The sequence below is a fragment of the Agelaius tricolor genome, unplaced genomic scaffold (assembly GCF_023055355.1).
Source record: "Agelaius tricolor isolate 1412-34295 unplaced genomic scaffold, bAgeTri1.0.p SCAF_33, whole genome shotgun sequence".
NCBI lineage: Eukaryota > Metazoa > Chordata > Aves > Passeriformes > Icteridae > Agelaius > Agelaius tricolor.
In genome coordinates, this window is record NW_027269293.1 from 3,028,170 (window position 1) to 3,037,960 (window position 9,791).

The 9,791-nt window shown below is 46.7% G+C and overlaps 2 protein-coding genes across 3 annotated transcripts in view; one reads left to right on the plus strand and one right to left on the minus strand.

The window, feature by feature from the left end:
- Positions 1-589: 589 nt before the first annotated feature.
- Positions 590-3,017, minus strand: SMIM7 (small integral membrane protein 7). Of its 2 annotated transcripts, XM_071452181.1 has the most exons (5): positions 2,894-3,017; positions 2,457-2,498; positions 2,320-2,372; positions 1,639-1,729; positions 590-1,243 (listed from the first exon to the last, which is right to left on the minus strand). In XM_071452181.1, the coding sequence occupies exons 1-5, from the start codon at positions 2,917-2,919 to the stop codon at positions 1,228-1,230; spliced, it is 228 nt and encodes a 75-aa protein (XP_071308282.1). In that variant the 5' UTR covers positions 2,920-3,017; the 3' UTR covers positions 590-1,227. The 2 variants fall into 2 exon arrangements, with proteins under 2 accessions (XP_071308282.1, XP_071308283.1); XM_071452182.1 differs by lacking the exons at positions 590-1,243; positions 1,639-1,729 and having other exon boundaries at positions 1,736-2,372; positions 2,894-2,967.
- Positions 3,018-3,166: 149 nt separating this feature from the next.
- TMEM38A (transmembrane protein 38A) overlaps positions 3,167-9,791 on the plus strand; it is a 7,350-nt gene continuing 725 nt past the window's right edge. Inside the window, exons 1-6 of the mRNA XM_071452180.1 lie at positions 3,167-3,295; positions 5,275-5,431; positions 6,315-6,499; positions 7,962-8,049; positions 8,155-8,272; positions 8,515-9,791. The exon at positions 8,515-9,791 is cut by the window's right edge and continues 725 nt beyond it. Of these exons, the coding sequence (XP_071308281.1) occupies positions 3,172-3,295; positions 5,275-5,431; positions 6,315-6,499; positions 7,962-8,049; positions 8,155-8,272; positions 8,515-8,736 (894 nt within the window). The 5' untranslated portion in view covers positions 3,167-3,171 and the 3' untranslated portion in view covers positions 8,737-9,791. The remainder of the gene's footprint in view (positions 3,296-5,274; positions 5,432-6,314; positions 6,500-7,961; positions 8,050-8,154; positions 8,273-8,514) is intronic.

Sequence of the window (9,791 nt, forward strand, 5' to 3'; positions counted from 1 at the left end):
TTTTTTGGTCTCATTCTAAAGAATCACATAAGGGTTAAAATATACCAGAATTACAGGCAATGAATATGTTTAAGTTTAACCAAAGGTTGTACATATTTCTGGATGGCTCAAACCACACTTGAAGGAGCCTTTCTGTACATTTTTCTGGGGTCATTACAGCCTCTCTCAAATGACCCTTCCCCTGTCATGTTCCATTAAGGTGAAAACTTCAGTTCAACCAAGAGGGTGACTCAAGTAAAATGCTGCAGGTGCCCAACACTTGCATCTCACTACCAGGTAAAATTCAAAATACTCCCTAGAACCTGTGCCAGGGGGAATCATTTAAATCAGGTCTCTTTCTCCTCAACAACTAAAGGAAGTGAAGCTATGGAAGCCCCACTAACAAGTTACAGTTTGATTTGAAATATATTCAGTACTTCACTCTCTTAAATGATCTTGGTGATTCTGGGGAAAAGCTGTTGGTCAAAAAGCCCAACTTAATATAAATAACACAAGACTCCAGACAGACTACAGGAATAGCTACAATTTCCCAAAATACACCAATATAGAATCAATTACTCCTGCAACAGAATGAACATGGCATCAAATATATATTTTACCCTTAAATAGAACTTTATTCAACCAAATCCAAGATTATTCCAAAATTATCTCTTAACATTGGCTTATAGAATTATTTTTGCCATTTTTCCCCATTCAAAATCCCTTACATATTGCTTAGGAGAAAAAAAATTCTTTGAAATATTAATTTAAAAAGCGCTTTTTTTTTCTGGAAAAACAGGGAGAAAGTGAGAACGGCATTTTTTTTTCTTTGAACATTCCTTTTCTACACCTCCAACAAAACAAATGGAATAGTGAGAAGTTACAAGAACACTCTGCTCAACTTTTACACAAAACTGAGAGCTCAGGAGTGTGACTTGGACAGGGGTAACTCGAGCTGGCACAGCCCCAGCTGGGACTGGTGAGGCAGAGGTTTAAAACTGGCTCCAGTTCTCCCCTGCTCTCACTCTGAGCTTAGAAAACCAAGTCAAAATTCTCTCTGAGTGAAGCTGAGATCATTTGTGTGAAGGTTGTGGCTCCAAGCCCTGGCAGAGCAGGAACCTGGAGGGGACGAGCGCATCCCAGCTCCCCACGGGCCTGGGGCTGCAGCTGGAGAGCAGCAGAATCTTTTATTTCTAGAAAAGTTGGTTCCCAGCCAAAAGTCTCTTCCAATGTGTCCATGAGTGGCTTTCAAGATCCAAATAACCTGGGGGTTGCAAAAAATAAAAATAATGAGATTAGAAACAGCCACACCACTGCAAAGCGGATTTAATTGTATTAATTTGATGGGTGGGTTTCCACCCCACCCAAAAATGAAAACCATCCCCAAATTTCAATGCAGGTGATGTTTGATTTGAGCAACTCCCAGCACTCTGCCTGGTGCTGGCACAGGTGCTTTTCATGCACTACAGGTGCCCACATTAGCAAAAAACCCCCATGAGATCAACTCATATTTGAAAACTGAAATCAAGAATTGAAATGAAAAAGAATTATGGAAAAAATCGAGTGGGAGAGACAGATGTGCAAAGAGATCTATGTGCAAGAAAAGTGCCAATATTTGATGTTCTGTAACCAAGGGAGAAGATGCACAGGGTTACTCACACAATCATGCAGAACATCATGAAGATATTCCACAAGGCAATGAAGATTCGGAAATACCTGAGACTCAGCAAGAACTCTCTGATATTGTCACCTAGAATCCAAGAGGAGAAGCTTTTGATATGAAAAACACACCTGAAAAGTCACATTTTCAGCGCTGCCTGAAAAATCACAGGCAACTCTGAGAGGGGGGAAAAGAAAAAAAACATTAAAAAACCACAACCAAAAATTCAGATTGAAATTTGAGGTTGTAGGTGAAGGATGGATGCTCTGTTCAGTGCAGCTCTGTAAGGAGACGTGGCAAAATCACCAAAAAATTATAAAAAGGGGTCACAGTACGAAAAAGGGAAGACCAGAAAAGGCTTTTTGGGATTTTTAACCAGCAAACAGAGCTGCAAGGGAGCAACACAGGTGGATCCACGTGGAAATGGCGATCAGGGAATGAGCTGAGTGTTACCTCTTATAGCACAGGTACCTACAGCTCAAAAATGCTGAAAGAAATGTGCTTTTTGTGTGCTTCTTCTCATTTCAGTTTACAAGTTAATAAACCAGTTAATAAACCAGTTATTCCAACCCCACAGCAATTCACATCCAACAAAAAGGGGTGGAAAACTTGTGTTTTGGCCAAGGATTTCCTCCAGCAAAGCCCGTTCCTGTTCCTGGCTCCGGCATCCCCTCCGTTACCGGTCGTGGGTTCCCTCGGCTCCTCTCCGAATCCCTCCGTGTCCCTCCTCCTCCTGCGGGGCAGAGGGGCCGTGTCAGGCAGGTGAACCCCAAAAAACCCTTCCCGTTCCCCTGCCCGCCCTTCCCCGCTCGCTCACAGCCTGAAGTTGAGCACGGCACCGGCGTTCACCAGCAGCGTCCTGCGGGAGAGACGGGGATGAGGATGGGGAAGGGGGAAAAGGGTCGGGGAAGGGGAATGAGGACGGAGAAGAGGGGGTTTGGGACGGTGGAAGGGGGACGAGGCAAAAGAAGAAGGAAACGGGCACAGCAAAAGAGGGAGAGAGAAGGGGAGTAAGGACGGGGATAGTGAAAGAGGTCGGGGAAGGGGTACGGGGAAAGGGTCAGGAAGGGGAAAGAACGGGAAAAGTGAGACGGGGAAGGGGAGTGAGGCCGGGGAAGCGGGTCGGGGAGGGAGAACGGGGATGGGAAGAGTCGGGAAAGGGGGAAGGGGTCGAGAAGCGAGACGGGAGCAGGGTCAGGCACAGCCGGGCCGGGCTAACCCGGCCGAGCCGCCCCCGGTTCCCGGCCCCGGTACCCGCAGAGCAGCAGGTCCCCGATCATGGCTCCGGCGGCGGCTCCGGGGGCCGAGGGGAAGCGGAAGGGGCGGGCGCTGCCCCGGCCGGCGGCGCCTGCGCTCCCCGCGGCGGCTCCGCAGCGGCGGCGGCTCCGCGCCCGGACACCGCGGGGAGCGAGCGGCCCGGCCCGGGCAGCGCCGGCCGCTCCGCCCGCATCCCCCGCAGCTCCCGCACGGAGCTGCCGGGCCGGGGCAGGGAACCGAGAACCGGGGACTGAGAGCCGCGCTCCGGGGCCGCGATGGATCTGGCGGAGGCGCTGCCCCTCGGGGAGCTGGCGGCCGCCTTCGCCGCGCTGCCGGTGTTCCCGCTGTTCGACACCGCCTATTTCATCATCTCCGTCCTCTACCTCAAGTACGAGCCCGGTGAGTGCGGCCCTTGGCCGGGGGGCCCCGGGGGGAGCTCCGGTACCGGCACAGAGCACGCACTGCCCCGCACCAACAGGTCCCGACACCTGCCCGTGCCTCTGCCCTGCCGCCTGTCACAGGCCATGTCACAGCTCCGACACCTGTGCCTAAATATAAAGCGGGAAAGGCCCCCGCGAACCCGTGACTCTGATTTTGAGAAATAATCCTGGATTTTATTTAAGGCTGGATTCCGGCAGCATTGAGGTATTTCAGTTCGGTCACTTGGCTGCCACCCCAGGACTCAGAGTTGCGTTTCTGGCCAATCCCTTGGCTTGAATATTTTTGTGGCAGTACCTTCCTCCTATTTATATACAAAAGGGCTGGAAGTAAAACCTTGGTTTTTTCCCACCCTCTGGACCATGCCCTGAGCTGTTCTCAGGAACCATAACTGACCTTGCTTTGTTTGTTCTCTTGGGCTTATCTTGCACAGATCGATAGACCTGTGCCTTGGCTTTCACCTTCTGCCATTGTCACAGCCTGGCTGTGCCGCGCTCTTCTCCAAACGCCCCTTTCCCTCTGTTTTTGACAATGCGTGCACTCCTCATGCTCTGTTTTGAGCAGTTTCCCGGTAGCTGCACAGTGACCGAAGGGAAAACCAATCCCGGGCTCGGGAATGATTTTCAAACCTCGTGTTGTGTGACCTCCGAGCCGTACAATCCACACGCTGTTCCTGTTAAACTCCTGTAAACAAGTGCTGCCTTTCCAGGCCTGATCACTCCCAGCTGCCTTCCAGCATGGAGCCCTGAACCGAACAATTAACAGGCAGCCCTCACAAAAATAGCTTTTAAATATATGCAAGCCCAGGAATCCTCTTGGGGCTGGATAAGGCCGGGGTGTGCTTTTCCCCAGATTCCTGCAGTGCTCCCATCCCACAGTTATGGGCTGGGGATCAGTGTCAGGACAGAACCGTCCTGTTTCCCCCTTGGAGACAGCATGGCTTCGTGGAGCCAAGGAAAAACAAGTGTTACTAAATTTAAGCCTCAAGCTAAACCTCAGGTTCCTATAGAACCAGTTTCGTGTCTCGGCTGTTGCAGCTGTCTCGCTGCCGCTGTGTTTTCAGCTGGTTCAAATGTCCCCGAGGATGGAAGGGCCTGGGCACTCACAGCTTTGGCTCATGCTGATCCACTTACTGCTGTTTGAGGGGTACCAGGTAATCATGTTGATATAATGTTTTTAGCATTTTCACTCTTTGTCTGCTCTCTGGACAGAGTTTTGTATCTGAAATGCTGCACAAAAAATTCTGGAGCAGTTTAAGGTGATGAAAGAACCTCCCAGAATTGATGTTATTGGGAGGTTTCCCTGAAAAAGTGCAAAGGTGGATGAAAATTGCTACAGGAGTTTAAAAAAAGGCCATAGCAGATTGTGGGAGGAGACCACAAAGTATTTCCAGACTAGTACAGGAGCGGGGTAGAACCCTCAAATCCTCTTCTCTCAAATAAAGATTAAGAATTCCTGTTCTATTTTTGCAGGTTATCTTATGAATGAAAGAGCTGAACAGATTGTTCATGAATTCTTGAGGGCACCTAGGTTGAAGCAGTGGAGAGAATGGTACCAGTATGCATTTTATTTTTAGACTGTAAAAAGACATTGATTTCAAGGGAAAAAAAATGTTCTTTATGGTAGCAGAATAAAGGAGAGAATCTCTCAGCCAGTTCATAAACTTCTAATGACTCTGTTCACATGAGACCTCTGGGGGCTCTGCAGGCTGTGATCATTTCTTGGCCATCTCTGGTGCTTGTTTGGGTTTCACACTTTTCTATTTTGTTTTACGAGCGCTTTTCTTTGAGTTGCTTTGTGGGAGAGCACGCACCTCAAGCCTCTCTCTTCCTGGGCCTTGAAGTTCCTGCTTCATTGCTAGATCCATCTTCTCACTGAGATGGCCTTGAGAGGGTCCCTTCCAGCACAGGTGACTCCGTGATTCCCAATTTTTTCCACAGGAGCCGTGGAGATGTCCCGGAGGAGCCCTTTTGCCTCCTGGCTCTGTGCTATGCTCCACTGCTTTGGGAGCTACATCCTGGCTGATCTGCTGCTGGGAGAGGCACCCATTGCCTACTTCAGCCACAACTCCAGTGTCATCCTGGCCACAGCAGTGTGGTGAGTGCCCTGCAGCCCTCCTGGTGTGGCACAGGCTGCAGGGAGGCGTGGGGGAGATGTTGGGACACAGCTCTGATGCCACTGGGATTAACTGGGGACAGCAGAGGTGGGCTGAGGCTGTCTCTGAGGCACTCCTGGCTCTGGTTCCCAGTTTCCCTGCCCAGTTGCCTAATGCTGTGATTATCTGGGCTGGAGCACTTCTATTCATAGCAGCCACTGCTGAGCCAGGAGCAGCAGCACCCACGGATCCCACACAGGGCAAGGGGGGGCACATCCTGAGGGTTTGGGGGCATTTTATTTGTTGTGTTGGTGAAATGGGCACAAATGAAGCTTTAACTTCCCCAGTGTGTGTGGGTTGTAGGTGCTTTTGCCTGGCAGAATGAGCATTGCTGGGAAACACTGGGAATGAAGTTTTCATAAACAGAAGTCTCTGAGTAAATCCCTCAGCCATCTAGTTTTCTATACTTGAGGAAAAAAAGAGAAATATCTTCTTCCAGGGCTGAAAAATGTGGCAGTGTTCTGGAAAAAAAGAGTGTTTGAAATCTGTCCTCTGTCTGTAATATCATTTCAGTATATGTAGCTTCTTGTTCTGTATGAGCTGATGCTTCTGGACCATACAAGACACAAACTTCTAAAAAATTCTGAATTAAAATTATTGGGTTTTATTCAAGATGGAGTGTTAGTAGTGAGGGCTCTCTGAGTCACTGAGGGCTCTATAGCTCTTGCTATAGAGAGGCTTTGTTGCATGCTGGTTTCCTCTCAGGATTAGCTCTGAAATCAGGAATATTTTATTTTTAGGTTTTCCTTCTCCTTCACTCGCCATTATCCAATCTGCCACCCTCTGCACATCCCAGATCAGAACCAACCCGTGCTCTTTTTGCAGGTACCTGACATTCTTCTGCCCCATGAACCTCTTCTACAAGTGTGTCAGCTTCCTGCCCGTCAAGCTCATCCTGGTGGCCATGAAGGAGGTGGTGCGGGTGCGCAAGATCTCGGCCGGGGTGCACCACGCCCACCACCTCTACCACCACGGCTGGTTCGTCATGATGGCCACGGGATGGCTCAAAGGTGACACCCCAGAGGCCCCAGGGCCTGCAGGGACGGGCTGGGGGCAGCTCAGGAGGAGCAGCAGGGAGGGGGTGGGTGTTGGGTTGCGTGCCCGATGTTGGAAGGAATGAGGAGTCTGACTTTGTGTTCTTAGAGGGCTAATTTATTATTTTATGATATATTATATTTAGTATATTATATTAATTATATCATATATTATCATGTATAACATAACCATATATAATTATAATATATTTATGATAATATATAATACCTATATTATATATAACATATTTTGACAATTATAATATAATATAATTATTATATTACATTATACTATATTATACTATATTATATATTATTATAATACAATTATTATATTATTATAATGTATAATATCTGTATTAGATATAATAAATATTACAATTATATAATATTATAATTATTATACTATATTATACTATACTATATTATATATTATTATAATACAATAATTATATTATTATAATGTATAATATCTATATTATATATAATAAATATTACTATTATATTATATAACATCATATATCAATCTTATCATATATTATAATGTATAACATAATGATAATATATAATTATAATGTAATTATTATAATATATAATATCTATATTATATATAACATATTACAATTATAATTATATTATACTATATTATATACAATTATAATATAATCATATTATTATAATGTATAATATCTGTATTATATTATATTTATTATATTATATTTATTCTATTTATTATATTATATTATGCCATGCTATGCCATGCCAATGCTATAACTATACTAAAGAATAGAGAAAGGATACAGACAGAAGGCTACAAAGAAGGATCATGAAAACCCGTGACCTCTTCCAGAGTTCCAACACAGCCTGACCATGATTGGTCATTAAATTAAAACAATTCACATGAAACCAATCAAACAATCACCTGTTGGTAAACAATGTCCAAACCACATTCCAAAGCAGCCAAACACAGGAGAGGCAAATCAGATAATATTGTTTTCCTTTTTCTCTGAGGCTTCTCAGCTTCCCAGGAGAAGAAATCCTGGGGAAGGGATTTTTCAGGAAATGTGAGCTCAGGTCCCACCATGCAGGTGTTTGTGCTGCCTTGCAGAGTGGTTGAAGAGCTGGAGTCAGGAGTTCTTTATTCTTTCTCCTGTGCTCTCTGACCTCACCTGGGTCTTTTCAGGGGGTTCTGCCTGTCAGTTTTCCTTTAAGGTTGTGCTTGGAGCAAGCACTTGAGCATCAGTAACTGCAAGAGGCAAATGCCTTTTCCCTGAGTCAGGATCCACTTGGTAGAAAGTCAGGGAAGCGTTTGCCCTGCTCTGTTGGCTTAGGCTAACTTCTAAATTTGGGGAGAATGTCCAGAACCCTTTGTCCCCTTGAGGATCCAGAGCCCTCTGCTGTGGCAGCTCCAGCTCTGACAGGTTTCTCTGTCTCCCAGGTTCTGGCGTGGCCTTGATGTCAAACTTTGAGCAGCTGCTGCGTGGGGTCTGGAAGCCTGAAACAAATGAAATTCTTCATATGTCCTTGTAAGTCAGCAAGCTGGAAATTCCCAGCCAGGTGAAGAATGGAATGAAAGACCCAGTCAGGGCTGGGTGCAAACCTTGCAGAAAACCTCTTTCTTTCTCTTGCAGCCCTACAAAGGCCAGTCTGTATGGGACAGTCCTCTTCACCCTGCAGCAGACTCACTGGCTCCCCATCTCTGAAGCCAACCTCATCTTCTTTTTCAGCATGTTCATGATAGTCTGCAAGGTAAGTTTATAGCAGCAAAAGCCAGAACCTAAAGTGGGAATATTCACCTTCCTGAGCCACCACAGGATTCCCTGCCTGTAGGATCTGCTCAGGAAATTCAGTGTTAAATTCTCCATCACACAGGCAGCTCCTTGTGCCTCGAGTGCTGCAGCAGCAGGGACATTCTCTGGGTCAGGAGGATGCTCACTGGGCAGGGTTTCCCTGCTCTCTGGGATCTCTGAGTGCTCCTTTTTGCCTGGCAGGTTTTCATGACAGCCACTCACTCCCACTCCTCACCCTTTGCTCCGCTGGAAAACCTCATCTGCCCAGTCCTCTTTGGCTCTGTCTCCAGTGGGCACCCAAGCCACCACCACGACCACCACGGGGCCTCCCATGAGGTTTCCCACCCTCCTCCTCCTCCTGCCAAGTCCAAAGAGGAGCTGAACGAAGGCACCAGGAAAAGGAAGGCAAAAAAAGCTGAATAAAAAAAGCAACGGCGCAGAAAATAGGCCAAGAAAATTCTTCCAGAGCTGAGTCTCAAAGCCACCTGTGACCTCCTTTATGCTCCAGTCCTTCTCTCTCAGACTCCAGGGGAGAGGTGGAAGCCAGGACACTGCCAGCTGGGTCCCTGAATTTCATTTTTGCTCTCTGTGCTGCTGCTTGCTTCTTGGTCTCTGCCTCTCTCTATTCTGATCAGATTTTCAGGGATTTGGAGGTTTGTGCCAGGCTGGTAAGTGGGTGCCACTTCCCAAACTGTCAGCAAATCTGATGCAGCATTTTCAATTGATGTAAAATCTTTCACTGTGTTTATTTATGAATGGGGGGAATGGTTTGTGCTCCTGCAACTCTTAAGTTCCTTAGAATTTTCACTGACCTTTTCAGTGTCTGCCAAAACAACAAACTGTTAAGACACAATGTGAAAATCAGGTTTCATACTCGAGGAAATGAAATGGCCTGGTATGAGCCTGCTCTGGTTTTTCCCAGCTCCCACAGCTGCCATATCTCCAAATAATGTGACATTTTAAATGCAATAATGACATGGCCTGTGAGCCAAACCCTGTTCACCTCGGTTCCCTCTCATTCTGGTGGTCAGGACATTTGTTTGCTCAGCCAAGTCTGTGTTTGCAAGAGCCCTGAAGCTGTGGAGTGCTCCCAGTGCCACGTGTTGGCACTGCCACCATCCTGGGCTGTGTGTGGCATTGCTGGGTCCCACCCCAAACCTCAGACTCTGGAACCAGGGGAGAAGCATGGCTCTGCTTTGTTTGTAATCCTGTGGGATACAGGAAGAGTGGGTGTGAGTGTAAGTATTTATTATTATTTATTTATAATTGCCAGGGCACCTAAGGCAAGGACCTGAATCTGTTTTGTTTTTGTTTTTTTTTGGCATTGCAATTGGAACTTTTAGTTGTGGCCCTGAGCCCACAGCTGGTTTGGGCTTGCAGTGATCCTGGAGTGCTCCAGGACAGCCTGAACACTCCCTGGGGGCAGGAAAAAACCTTTCCTATATTCTGAAATTCACATCAAATAGGCTGAAGCAGGG